At 36.4% G+C, this 14,744-nt stretch overlaps 1 protein-coding gene across 1 annotated transcript; it reads left to right on the plus strand.

Annotated features, from left to right (window-relative positions):
• Nucleotides 1-214: 214 nt before the first annotated feature.
• On the plus strand, nucleotides 215-12,533 carry KRR1 (KRR1 small subunit processome component homolog). The gene is made up of 10 exons (XM_019755068.2): nucleotides 215-369; nucleotides 3,045-3,217; nucleotides 4,603-4,737; nucleotides 4,943-5,068; nucleotides 5,165-5,248; nucleotides 6,377-6,433; nucleotides 7,807-7,977; nucleotides 10,001-10,078; nucleotides 10,187-10,280; nucleotides 11,989-12,533. Exons 1-10 carry the CDS (start codon nucleotides 285-287, stop codon nucleotides 12,126-12,128), a joined length of 1,143 nt encoding a protein of 380 aa, XP_019610627.2. The 5' UTR covers nucleotides 215-284; the 3' UTR covers nucleotides 12,129-12,533.
• Nucleotides 12,534-14,744: the final 2,211 nt, after the last annotated feature.

The raw sequence follows: 14,744 nt of genomic DNA on the forward strand, positions 1-14,744 counted from the left end.
GATAAAACGGTCTCCAACTTGCACACAGTGCTAAACTACAATTCCCAGCATGCAGTCAAACTCTGTGGTTGCAGTGCATCCGAGAAAAGTCTCCGGCTCTCCATGGGCCACGTAAGAAAAACGGTGTAGTTTGCGCAAATGACTCGGGCTCTAGCGTACGCACACACGGAGACTGCGCAGATCAACTCGTCTGAGTTCTGCGGAACTCATTTTGAGCACAGGGACATTAGCCGGAAGGATTTAAAAACCGTTTCACTTCCGGTAACACGGAAAGCAGTTTAAACATGGCGTCCTCCAAATTCAACGGGTCAGCCTCAGCGCTTGGGAAAAGTGAATTTCGTAACCAGAAGCCGAAGGCGGAGGACCGAGGTAACGTTGTGTGAGAATCGAAGCCTGGCTTTGGGTGTTGAGTTGCGATTGTTTTCTTTCGCTTGCTGGGAACGTGTAATGTAATGCCGTCTTGCGTCTGTTCTCTAAAGTCGAGTACCTGTAATTGCTGACGATTGGAGGTGTTGGCCGGCTTGCCAAACCTCAGGCCAATGTGGTGTCGGCCACGTGTTCCTAACCAATCGCTCTTACTAGATGCCTCTAAAGTGAAGGTGTTGCGGAATACACCGTCTGTAAAATGATGAGGATTGGGAACTTGTGGAGGGCACTGCGGGACCTTGTGCTCGCGGCGATGGCTGAAGTCGTTGACAAAATGAAGGATGCGGTGGAAGGAGGTCATTATGTATTTGAGTGAACGCTGATAATGAAGAAATGAGGCAGACACAGTGATGTGGAGAAGGGGATCTCTGACGTGTCCTGAACGCTAGTTTGTCAGTTAGTGAAGAATTTTTGGAACACGTATAATTATTCCTGTTTGTCAGATTGCTAAAATATCAGTGGACATGGTTCCTACTCTTTGCCCTGCTTTTAAGTTGCTTCCTTGTTTTGTAGTCTGGTTTTATCCATTTTCTTCAGTATGAATGACAGGAAGAGAGGCTAGGGAAATAGGCCAGGACCTGAGGAACCATTCTTACTGGTGTTAAAAACCTTTGACTCTTTATTCTATAGGCCTTAAAAAGGTTTAAAGATGTTTTGTTGTTTTTATGCACGTACGTAGGAGAGTACAGCTTAAAGAATAAAACCAACACGTGAGAAAGGAGCACTCAGACCATTGGGCAGAATAAAGCATTACCATACCCCCAAAGCCCCCTACAAACACCTCTCAGATCATTTTTTTTTTCCTTTCTGAGACATGAAGTAACTATTCTAAATCGTGTTGATCATGCTCTGCTTTTTCTTCATAATCGTTATCACCTATACACAAAATTGTTTAGTTTTGCCTGTTTTTCAATTTTCTATGAATGAAAGGACAATAGGCATTCCTCTGTGTCTTAGGCTTAACATTGTATTTGTTATTCAATCAGAGCAACACTTGAAGCTGTGGTTTGTTCTTTTCACTACTGTATGATGTTCCCATGTATTAGGTTGGTGCAAAAGTAACTGCGGTTTAAAAGGTTAAAAAAAATAATAAAAATTGCAAAAACCGCAATTACTTTTGCACCAACCTAATATGAATATATGCTAATTTACTTTCATTTTACCATCGATGGACATTTGGGTTGTTCCCATTGTTTGCTATTATAAATAATGCTATAAACATCTTTGTACAGACCTCCAGGTTTACATGTTCAAGAGTTTCTGTAGGTTATGTACATGGAATTGGAATCCTTGAAGTGTAGGGTATGTGCTGGTGATGCTAAACCTCTGCCAAAGTGTGGCAGTTTATACTCCCACTAGCAGTGGATGAGAGTTCTCATTGCTCTTCATCCACACTAACACTTGGAATTATGTGAATTTTGAATTTCTTGTCATTTTGGTAATTATAACATGATGTCTGAGGTTTTAATTTGAGCTTTCTTTACTACTAGTGAGGTTGCACATCTTTTCACATGTGTATTTTTCACCAGTTTTTTTTTTTTTTTTCCGTAGCCATTGAAGCATTTATATTGGGTAAAGACTTGGTCAGATGTGCATTTTAAGTAATGACCGTTGTAGATTTTGAGGGTTTTGGGGTTTTTTTAGGATATTGGGAAGTGAATGATAGATGAAGACTACCTAATTCTCAGTGATTTGATCGAGAAATAGCAAAATGGATGTCAGTATAAGAAACAGAAAGCACGTTTCGCTGACCGGGGTGGATAACGTGGACCTGCTTCTCAGGCATAAGAATCTCCTAATAAGATTGTTAAAACAGATTCTCTAATCAGGGACAAATCTCATCCCTGAGATTCAGATTCAGTAGGTCTGCAGTGGAGGCCAAGAATTGCATTTGTAACACACTCTCAGTTTATGCTGATGGTGCAGGGGTATGGATCATGCCTTTGAGTAGTGCTGATTTAAAGTATAGCTGTTGGATTTAAAAGGTTCCTAAAATTCAGGACCAAGAGTTTTAATCAATGATGTGGGAGATAATTTATGGTCCTTCCCCTTAGGCAAGTCACTAATCTTTTTGGACTGAATGTCTTTTATAAAATGTGGAAAATAATCCTGATTTCTTCTACCTCTTATAGTTGTCATGAAGGATACACAGAAAGAGGCACATGAAAACGGGAAACCTAGAACCCTATACCAGTGATTATTAACTGAAAGCGTGTACCACAATATCAGCTTTTAAAAGTTTTATGCACATGCACACATGCAAATACATATACGTATATACACACACATACTCAGGCTTCAACTCTAACGTAGTGTATGTAGTGCAATAGAAATTTCTTGAGTATCCAATATCTGTCAAGCATATATTAATTAGTGTAGATCCAAGGAGGGTCCCTGCCCTTAAGGACCTTTGTCTTATGAACCTTTGTCTTATCTGAACCCTGTACGATAATTTTGTGTTGATGATAATGATAGAGGCCTGGATTTTGTTGAATAATCTAAAAAGCATAAGAAGAAATGCAAGACGAGTATGGGAAGCTTGTAAATGTATGCATATTACGTGTTCAAAAAGTGCCCAAAAATAGGTTAAAATCTGGTATGTAAATTTTTTCCTGTAGATGAATCAGAACTTCTCACTGTTCCTGATGGTTGGAAGGAACCAGGTTTTTCCAAAGAGGACAATCCTAGAGGACTCTTGGAGGAGAGCAGTTTTGCAACTTTGTTCCCGAAATATAGAGAGGCTTACTTGAAAGAGTGCTGGCCATTGGTACAGAAAGCCTTGAATGAACATGTATGTATGTTTTATGTATTTCTTTGAGGTTTTGCTTTTGCTTATACCTTTACTTTTATGTAAGTGCATGTGTGCTGATGGATTTTTTTTTTTTTTTTAAGGTGCTAGCATAACTGGTTAATTTGATTCCACTGGTATTTTAAACAGCCTAGATAAGCTTTATTCTGGTAACTCATTTGTTTTCAATTTTGTGAGTAATAGATTACTTTGAAAAATTCACATACCTTTAAAACTGTTGAGATTTCATGGACTGTCTGAAACTCCTGTGAACTCCAAGTTTCAGAATGCCTATTCTGCGCTATGGCAGTTGCCATGCACCTGTGCAGTTTGGGTTGAGGCATGTTCCTGTCTAATTGCTTAATTTTCCTTTTAAATGAAAGATGTGGCTGTGCCATCTTGTCCATTTATTGCTGCTGCCGTGCCCCTAGAGCAGAGTGTTTGTTTTTGTTTGTCAAACTGTGGATTGAGATCCATTACTGGATCCAGAAGTCATTTGGTGGGTATAATGAGTCTTTAAGAAATGAATGTATCGCATGTGGTCAGGATCATTTCCTGAAGCTTTTGGTTCATTTATATGTGCATGTATATGAGTGTGTATATGTGTACTAGGATGTGATATGAAATATATTTCATATCTGCTCTGGAGTAGTTTGTGCCCATGGGTATGAGGGGGGCTTGGCAAGCTGCAAGCAGTATTTTACAGCTGTCTATTTCTGGGATTGGACCGTGGGTGTGTGTGTGTGTGTGTGTGTGTGTGAACTCATAGAGACCCCACCTTATGTTGATCACTCACTATGTTGAAATATTTTTCAGAATATGCTCGCAAGTCAGAAAATAGCGTGTTTATTTGCTTTGTTGAAATTCGGTTCTTCCTATTGAGAATTGATGCATAATTTTTCAATTATTGGTTCTTTATGAGCCTATAATAATTTGTTTTTACTTTGTATTTAGCTAATACAAACCAGCTTGAAAAATGTTTGAAACGGAAAGTCCATTCTCACCCTAAGGAGCAGATGGTGGGTTAGCACTAGGTCCAGGATAGGGGAGCCATGTAGCTTTACGTTTTTACCGTAGATCTTAAGTGTGGCCTCATTTGGATTGATACATATTTTTTAAACTAGAGATAATCTTTATCCCAGTAAGTACAAAGTATTTTAAAGCCAAGTAACTGTAAATGGTTTCAATCGTCTGAGTTTCTATATTCCTTGAAGTATGAGAGTAATCAAGTATTCTTTATATTAATTACCCAGCTTCTTTAAGGAGGGAGTTGATAGAATTTCAGAGAGAGCTTAATGCACAGTAATTAATAGGTTAGGATGGGCTCTGTAATTATCTGAAGTTGAGTTCATTTTACACAGCTCCTGTTTGCTGTTTCCTCCCTGTAGCATGTCAATGCAACCTTGGACCTGATTGAGGGCAGCATGACTGTTTGTACGACAAAGAAGACTTTTGATCCGTATATCATCATTAGGGCCAGAGACCTAATAAAACTGTTAGCAAGGAGTGTTTCATTTGAACAGGTAAATTTAGAGTTACAGAGGTTTTGCTTTATTTGTGACAAAGTTAGAGGCAACGTATAACACTGCACCCATCCATCCCTGCCTGCCTCCCTGCTTCCCTCCCTCCTACAGTTTTCGTTATTGTGCTTAGATATCAGTGTAGGCTTTGAAAAGAAATGTAGTTGTAAAGAATATTGATGGACTATTTTCTTTATTTTTTCAAAAGGCAGTACGAATTCTTCAGGATGATGTTGCATGTGACATCATTAAAATAGGTTCTTTAGTAAGAAATAAAGAAAGATTTGTAAAAAGAAGACAACGTCTTATTGGTCCCAAAGGATCTACATTGAAGGTACTTTTTATCAGTAGAAAACTTGAATATCTTCCTCTGTCATTAGTTTTTCAGTGTACTTCAACTGAATTTCAACTTACTGTTCTTTTGATATAGGCATTGGAACTCTTAACAAACTGTTATATTATGGTTCAGGGAAACACGGTTTCAGCTATTGGACCTTTTAGTGGCTTAAAAGAGGTGAGAACTACTTACTATCTTCAGTTAATTTTCAGCAGAGAACAAATTAAATAAACTGTTTACAGTGTAATAGTTTGTTAAATAATATATTGTTTTATAATTATTGTATTTTTTAAGAATATGCTTTGTTCGATTTCCCATTAGTAAATACTTTGTACTTCATAGAATGTGAAGGAATCATCACTCCTGGACCCTAACATATTATGGCCAACTTTTGGCAATTACAGAGACATCCATTTGTCAGTTAGAAGGTCTGCACATCATCACTCCTTCCACGACAAATTTTAAATGAGTATTTATTTAAGGTCTTAGTCTGTGGCACATATGAGACACACGATGTTACATGTGCTCAAATATTAGAGAATTGAACAGGTCTTGTTATTTGCAGTAACCTATACAGCCAGTAGAGCTCAGACTTTGGAAACTTCTTTTCCTTCGAGATATATTTTCCTTTGTTAGAATTTAGTGTAATGTTAAATGTTTCACCTGCACATTTTCTTTAGCTTGCCAAATTAAATATTACGAGAAAATCTGTGGAGCAGGTACTGCTTCAGTTACCGCCTTTTGCTGCTGTCACTGTCTGGGTCTGGCTGTGAGGGCCTTTAATAGTAACTTTATTGGACCTCATTCTTGCAAATTATCTGCTCTTTTCTCATGGGGGCAATATAGTGAATACTTTATAGTTTTATAAAGTATAAATATACTATCATATTTAATTCTTGCAACAGACTCTTGAGGTACTTTCATTTCCATATTACAAATGAGAAAGCTGGAACAGGAAAATTAAGGGGCTTTCCCATATGACGTGGGCGCCCCATTATTTGAGCCCTCGTTTTCTGACTCTAAATCCAGCCGCCTTCCCCCTAAATTGTATAACCAGAGTGTTGTACTAGTTATATATGTCAATTTTCGTAGTACAATTGAGAAACTTCATTGTACCCAAGGGAGGTTAACTATTATGAAAGCTCTAACAGCCACTAAGAACAGTTGAAGGAACTATTGTATTCAATTTGGTAGCCATTGCCTGGTTCGCAGGATATTTTGCAATATGTTAATCCCTGTCTACCTTCTACCTAGTTCATTAAAATCTTTCAAAGTGACTAATTCATTTTTCTTTGCAAATTTCAGGTTCGAAAAGTAGTCCTAGATACTATGAAGAATATTCATCCAATTTATAATATAAAAGTGAGTGTTAATTATATATTGCTATAACAGTGGTTGTCAGACTTCTTTTAGCTATTGAAACCTGTCTTGAAATTAATTTTTTTAAATGACCATCTAATATACAAAACAGATAAAGCAGAGCTATTAGAGGTGAAGTTCAGCCCACTCAACTCTACTCCAGTCCTGTAGGTACCATGTTTTCCTGAAAATGAGACCTAGCCAGACTATCAGCTCCAGTGTGTCTTTTGGAGCAAAAATTAATATAAGACCTGGTCTTATTTTACTATAATATAAAACCCGGTCTTATATAAGATTGAGTCTTATATTAATTTTTGCTCCAAAAGACGCATTAGAGCTGGTGGTCCGGCTAGGTCTTATTTTCGGGGAAACACAGTACTTCTTGAAAGCTTAGGTCTCGGGAGCCCAGTATTAACGGGGACACTGTAATGTACTATATAGTTCTAACACAAAGAAAAGCTTCATAGAATTTGTTATAGATGATGCCAATCCAATTTTCTTATATTGTGAGCCCATGTACTATATTTAAAGATATGATTTTTCAGAATTCTGCCTTTTTCTATTAAATAAAGCCTGGAGTATTTCAAATTGCATTAAAACTTTTTTTGTTTGTTTGTTTTTTGGAATTGAATACTCTAATTATTTAGTGTTAACCTTTTGAAAGAGACCTGTTATATCCCTGTGTGCACAAATCATGATTGTACTTGGAAATGTAACCATGGTATAATGAGTTGTTTTACGATGGGTATTTGTTGAGCAGTCCACTTAAATTTGATGAATTTAAGTTAAAAACTCTATTGGATTAAGGTGAAAGAACAATTTTGAATACATTGGGACATTAAAGAGAAAGAGAGCTAGTTGTGCATCTGATGTCTGGTTTGCATCTTCTCATGTCCCAATGTGTATAAAATTCAAATGGAGTGGGAGAAAGGTGAGAATATTGGTTTTGTCTGATCATGGGAAAGTTTGTTTTTTCCCCCTGTGATGTTTCAGGTGCTACTGAAAGCTTCCCTTCCTGCAGGGAACATTACTGAAAACGGTTCCTGCTATTATTAAGTTGAATTTTAAGGTTTCAGTGAAGTAATGGTTGAAAAGCTGAATTAGCCTCCTTTACATCTCAATTTGTTTGAACAGTTCTGCATTTCTTAATCTAAATTTCTAAGGATTTTATGATGCTTGGTTAATTAAGCATGTTTCAGATTACCTATTTTTTCTTTATGGAATTGGTTGAATTCTACCGAAGAGACTAAGAATTAGTTACCCCTTTTGTTAATTTTATTATTTATAAGAACAATATTTGTAATGTCTTAGTTTGACAACTATATGATTTTTGAAATTAAAAATTTTTACACTGTTTGTACATTGCATGACTATAGACATTAATGATTAAACGAGAGTTGGCAAAAGATTCTGAATTAAGATCACAAAGTTGGGAAAGATTTTTGCCGCAGTTCAAGCACAAAAATGTGAATAAACGCAAGGAACCGAAGAAAAAAACCGTTAAGAAAGAGTATACACCATTCCCACCCCCACAACCAGAAAGTCAGGTCGGTATTAAATGCTGAATTTTGTTACATGAGGGGGAAATTGTTAGAATTGATTTTGTCAGAAACTTTATTGGGGGTATTTCAGGTGGAGTGTGTGTGCACGCGCGTGTGTGTGAGTGTGTAGAGATAGAAGAAGGTAAGTGTAAATATTAGGCTAATTTTGAGCTAAGTGCATGGGGGTGGTGATGGGGTTTCACATTGTGAGCATAAACTCTATCAAGGTGGTTGGGTCGCTTCTGTCTCTGTAAGTGTTCCATGGATAAAACAATTTAGAGATTTCACCCACAGTGCTCTCTGTTCTGCTTTAGCATCATTCTGTGACTGTGGAGCAATATGACTGCTCCAGTTTTGAAATCTTAATATTTATTATCTACCTTTTTTCTAAGTTATGAGTACCTCTCATTTTGTCAATTGTCTTCTGGCTTCATTTCCTTTCCAAAATTTCCTTTTCTGTCATGCCCATCATTGTTTTCTTTCATGCTCCCTTTTCCTTCCATCACACCTGCCCAGCAGAACTCTAAAACTTGGTTGGAGCAGTCATAAAACTGGAGTTCTTTCCCGTAATATCGTTACCAAACGGGTGGAGAAGGTCATCCCTTTGGATTATGTCCACTATAATTTATGTTTCCAACCTGAGTTAGATAGTCCTCAGTATTGTCGGGCAGTCCTGTATATCCTCTTAATTCTCTAGGCACCCTCCCACTCCTAGCAAATGACACTGCATTTTATTTTACTGTAATATTTCAGACCATCAGACAAGAACTCTTTCAACTTCCTTTTCTCTCATCTACATTACTTTTTTCCATCTGTAGCAATCCTTTCTTTACTTGCTCTTTTAATTCTATCTTTACCCATCTCCTGAGGGATCTTGCTTCATTATTCCCTCCTTTGGAAACTCTTCCCTTTCTGCCAGTTCTTTGTGCTCAGCGTATAAACACATCCCATTCTGGGTACTGTCTTGTCTTCTACACAGCCCTGTGTTTGGAGTTTTTTAGGTAAGGTCTGACGAAAGGTCAAGGGGGAAAAAGGAATGATGATCATTATGGTGAACAGTGGACGTGCTGTGTCCAGAGGTCTACTCTGGAAGGGAACAAAAGTGAAGCCAGAAAGAAACTGATAGTTGGAAAGTGGAGTGATCTAGTTACTAAAGCCTGTGTCCATAACCCTGGCTATACTTCTGATGGCCCTACCCTGTAGTTAGTAATTGTCTTTTCTTTCTCCCCTGTAGCTGTAAGCTTCTTGAAACAGTGAGGTCTCAATTGATTTATTCTGCCACTTAGTTGCTAATAATTTGTTTAACCTGTGCGTGCGTCAGTTTTCCTGTACATAAAATGGGGATAATGATAACACCTATCTCAAAGAATTGTTAATGAGAATTAAATGAATTAGCAATTGTAAAGAGATTACAACTGTAAAGAGTTTAGAATGTTACCTTAGATATAATAATACTACGTATGTATAAGATAGATCAGTTATCAACGTTGACTATATATTGAATGAATGAGCTACAGCTTTCTCTAATTACTGTTTCATTAGTCACCAAATCCTGACAATTCTGGCTTTTCATTTTGCATGCCACTACCTTTATTCCAGGCTTTTATCTCTTCTCCATTCTTCTGTACCTTCTAAAATGCTGCTTTGGTCTCTTCACTCTTCTCAGAAGCTTCAGTCGTTTCTAAATCAGGTCCTACGTCCTTCGAAGGCCTGGCATTCAAGTTTCTTCAAGCTTCCTCAAAACTGTCTTTCTAGTTTCCTCTTACACTTTTCTGAATCACTGGCCTTCCGCCCCACTGAAAGCAGTCAGTTGTGTATTCCATGAACACATCACCTACTTTCCTACCTCCATGCTTTTGTGCCTGTATTCCCTTCAGCTTAGAGTACATTTCATTCTTTTTTTTTTTGGTCACTCCTTGTATGAATTAATCAGATTTTTGACCCCACTGTCTTTATCTCAAGGACGTTGTGACTTTCTTAGGAAATGACACGTTATTTCTGATGTAATTGTAAATACTGGTTTCAACAGATTGATAAAGAATTGGCTAGTGGTGAATACTTCTTGAAGGCAAGTCAAAAGAAGCGACAGAAAATGGAAGCAATAAAGGTAAGACTATGTCTGGCTCACAACATTAAGAGCCAAGTTCATAGAAACTTGAATTCTTATTTAGCTATAAATTGTGTTTTACTGATATACTTTTTATTAATAATGTAGGCTAAACAAGCAGAAACTGTCAGTAAGAGACAAGAGGAAAGAAACAAAGCTTTTATTCCACCTAAAGAAAAACCAGTTGTGAAACCTAAGGAAGGTAATGCTTGTTTTTCAACTCGTGGTATGATGTGAAAAAGTCTGTTACATGAAGAGTAAACCCAAAGTGAATTTGTCTGAATCTCTGAGTGTTAAGTAAAGAAATAACCATATCTTTCATTAATTCTCTTAGCATTTCATTATTCACTAATCTTAGGGACAAGAGACGACTGAGGTCACTTATAATTTAATGGTAGCTAATGTCTTTGTAAGAGTATCTCAGACCGATAGTCCTCGCCTGACCTCTGGTTGTACTTGAGAAGGGCGCTTTGTTTTGAAAGATAAAAGCCAGAGCAGTGACTCCTCTGTAAAAATAAAAATAAGGCCGTGAGACCCCTTGAGCTCTGCTATCATGCCTCAAAAAGAACTTAACAGAAGTTGTTCTTTTCTTCTCTTATGTGATCTATTGCATAAAGTGTGATTCCTATATTGTTAACATGGATTTCTCATCACCTTGGACTAAAGGACACCAACAAAATAATAGGAAGGTCTTACACAAGGGCTATTAAACAGACGCTTGGAGGAAACACTCTTGTGTCTTCTCCATTCCTAGCCTCATTTTGATTCATCCTCCTCTTGTGCATTTTCTTTCCCACTGGTGACCTTTGTGCTATTCCCAAAGTAACTCTACAAAGTGCCAGTGGCACAGTGAGGGTAGGGGTGTCATTGGCAGCATTGCATATGACCTATTGGTCAAAACCAGATACAGCATTACTGTTTTAGTGTCTTGTATAACATCAGTGTTAACAGATGTAAAAATACTATATTCTATTATTTAGATCATTGGTTGTCTAAAAGTTAAAAATATCATAAGCATTATATTTGCAGTTTGTAAAATCCATTAGTTATATACTTTGAAGGTAGTTCAACAATAGTTTAATCTCAGTTTATTAGGACTGAAAATGTAGCTGTTCTATAGTGGAGGCTTTAAATCTCTTCTCAAGTTGCTGGGTAGTTTGTTTGATGACATCTTTAATCTTCGGCTTCTTTTATGCTCTGAAGACTTCTTAAATGGCAAGAAAAAGTTGCATTTTTTTGCTGCTTTCTTTCTCTGTTTCATTCAAACTTTTGGCATTGGTTAGATGGTTGAGCTCTGTTAGGAGGCCCTCAAATACTTTAAGATTATTATTTTTATTACCAAAATCTTGTTAAATAAAATTCTACTAGTCATTGAACTAATACTTGGAAAACTATTTTTATGTGGTATTAGGTGAAGTAGATTTTGACCTATAATTTCATGATTCGTTAATTAAAATTATTAAAGCTAGCACTACATGTAATATTCTTCATGAAATGTAATTTTAAATTAGTTTAACATGCAAGATGGAAAATTGGCATATTAATGAGTGCCCTAAAGTTCCAAACTGTTGAAAAGAATGTAAGTAAACGTAATCCAATTTTAAGTATCATTTGCAGGAAAAAATGTAGTTTTAATATAGCTGAATCCAGTAATTGGTTCAAATAGCTGATCTCTAATGCCATTTTCATGTATACGTGTACTAATGTAATTTTACAGTACTTTGCGATTTTTTTTTCCTCTTAAAGCAATTTCTAATTTTCCTTTAGGCAGATGACAGGTGTTTTATATTTTAGAACATAACCTTCCAGTTATAACAGTATTCTGAAATTATTGTCCTAAATACATATTCTTTATGTTTTATTTGGTAAAATCTAAAGAATTACATATGTTGTGTTTTTAATTTATCTAGCTTCTACTGAAACTAAAATTGATGTGGCTGCCATCAAGGAAAAGGTTAAGAAAGCAAAGAATAAGAAACTGGGAGCCCTTACAGCTGAAGAAGTTAAGCTTAAAATGGAAGTAGATGAAAAGAAAAAGAAGAAAAAATAGTAACATGCAACAAGAAAACCACAAAAAGCAAAAACCAAACAAACCCTGAACAGAACTTATTAAACTATCTCCTTTTGTGAAGGATTTTGAGATATTAGGGCATTAGTTGCCTTATGTGTAAGAAGTAATACTCTGATTACTTTTTTCTGAGTTTTTTTTGTTCTTTATAACTGTGCTTATATATACATCTGTTCTTTATAAATATAAATTATTATATTCCCCATTTGTTTTTTGGAAAATTTTATACTAGAGGGTGGTATATATATGTCTTTGTGTACATTGCACCTAATCTGTTCCAGGCAGGTTTTGTCTAAGCATGATTTTAGGAATAATTGTTTAGGTTGTTATAATAAAGATTTTTTTGAATGTGGCTATTGTAATCATCCATTAAATCAAATGATGCTATTACTTAGTCTTTTTTTTTTTCTTTTAAAATATTTTTATTAAAAATATAGTTAGCACACAATATTATATTAGTTGCAGGGGTACACAGTAGTAATTCAACATTTATATACCTGAAGAAGTGATCACCATGATAAGTCCAGCAACCATCTGACACTGTACCACATTGTCACAATATTATTGACTATATTTCCTATGCTGTATGTTACATCCCCATGACTTATTTGTTTTATACCTGGAAATTTGGACCACTAATTGCCCTTCAGCTTTCCCCTGCTTTTTAATTTTCAGTTACAGTTGAATTCAGTATTATTTTATATTAACTTTAGGTCTATAGCATATGGTTAGACATTTATATAATTTAAGAAATGATCCCCCTGGCTAGTACCCACCTGGCACTATACGTAGTTATTACCATATTAGTGGTTATATTCCCTATGCTTTATTTTACCTCCCCGTGATTGTTTTGTAACTACCGATTTGTACTTCACCTTTTTCACCCTGTCCCCTGACTTTCCTCCCATATCACTCTGATAAATCTAGTACCTACCTTACACCATACATAGTTACTATAGTGTATTGACTATAATCCTTACGCTATACCCTACATCACCGTGACTACTTTGTAACTACCAGTTTGTACTTCTTAATCCCTTCCCCTTTTTCACCCACCACCCCAACCCCCTTCCCATCTGGCAACCATCAAAATGTTGTCTGTATGAGTCTGTTTCTGTTTTGTTTATTTTGTTTTTTAGATTTCACATATAAGCAAAATCACATTGCATCTTTCTTTGACACACTACACTCAGCGCAGTACCCTCCAGGTCTTGCCACCACAGATGGCAAGAACCTATTCCCTTCCATGGCTAAGCAATATTCCATTGTATGTATGTACCACCTCCTCTTTATCCATTCATCCATCAACAGACGCCCAGGCTTCCTCCACGTCTTGGCCATCATAAACAATGCTGCAATAAACATATGGATGCACACATTACCTCAGAGTAGTGTTTTGAGTTTCTTCGGATAAATACCAGGAAGTGGGATTACAAAGTCCTTCTTTGTTTCTTCTTATAGCATTTGTTTTAAAGTCTATTTTGTCTGGTATTGGTTTGCTACCCCAGCTATTTTGTTTCCATTTTTATGAAATAACTGTTTCCATCCCTTTACTTGCACTTTGTGTGTGTCTTTCAATCTGAAGTGAGTCTCTTGTATGCAGCATATATAAGGGTCTTGTTTTCTTATCCATTCAGCCCTCCTATGTCTTTTGATTAAGCATTTAATCCATTTACATTGAAAGTAATTGTTGATAAATATGTAGCTATTGCCATTTTACTATTCATATTTTTTATTTATTTTTCCATCTTAAGTTAGTTCCTCTAACATTCCTTGCAATAGTAGTTTGGTGGCGATGAATTCCTTTAGCTTTTTCTTATCGGAGAAGCTCTTTGTTCTCCTGTTTTCTGCTACCTTGTCTTCCAAATTGTTGATTCAATCCTCTGCTTCATCTAGTCTGATAGCTTTGCTGGGTAGAGTACCCTTGGTGGTAGGGCTTTGTTTTTCATCACTGAGTTTCATGCCAATCCCTTCTGGCCTCAAAGTTTCTGTTGAGAAATCAGCTGACAGTCTTATGGGAGCTCCCTTATAGGTATCTGCTTTTGCTGCTTTTAGACTTTCTCTGTCTTTAACCTTTTAATTTTAATTATAATGTGTCTTTGTGTGGGCTTGTTTGGGTTCATCTCTTTTGGGACTCTGCTTCCTGGGCTTGTATGTCTTATTTTCTTCACCAGGAGGAAAGTTTTCTGTCATTATTTCTTCAAATAGATTCTCAATCCCTTGCTTTCTCTCTTCTGGTACCCCTATGATGTGAATGTTAATGAGGGATGTCCCAGAGATCTCAACTATACTCATTTTTTTTAAATTGTTATTCTTTTTTCTTTTTGCTGTTTTGATTGGGTGTTTTCTGCTACCTTGTATTCCCAATCCTCTGTTTCATTTAGTCTGCTGGTGATTCCTTCTAGTGCATTCTTCATTTTAGTTATTATATTCTTCACTTTTGACTGGTTCTTTTTTATGGTTTCTATGCCCGTTTTTATGCTTGCTATCTCTCTGTTTAAGTTCTCACTAAGTTCCTGAGGATCCTTATAACTTATTTTGAACTTTATATCTGGTAGTTTGCTTGCCTCCATAGTTACTTTTCTGGAGTTTTCTCCT

This window comes from Rhinolophus sinicus, linkage group LG02 (genome assembly GCF_036562045.2).
Source record: "Rhinolophus sinicus isolate RSC01 linkage group LG02, ASM3656204v1, whole genome shotgun sequence".
NCBI classification, from domain to species: Eukaryota; Metazoa; Chordata; class Mammalia; order Chiroptera; family Rhinolophidae; genus Rhinolophus; species Rhinolophus sinicus.

Coding starts and splice junctions, on each gene's coding strand:
- KRR1 (XM_019755068.2), top strand. CDS start 285: ATGGCGTCCTCCAAATTCAACGGGTCAGCCTCAGCGCTTGGGAAAAGT. Junction 4,738..4,942: donor GGAGTGTTTCATTTGAACAG/GTAAATTTAGAG, acceptor TTTTTTCAAAAG/GCAGTACGAATTCTTCAGGA. Junction 5,249..6,376: donor CTTTTAGTGGCTTAAAAGAG/GTGAGAACTACT, acceptor TGCAAATTTCAG/GTTCGAAAAGTAGTCCTAGA.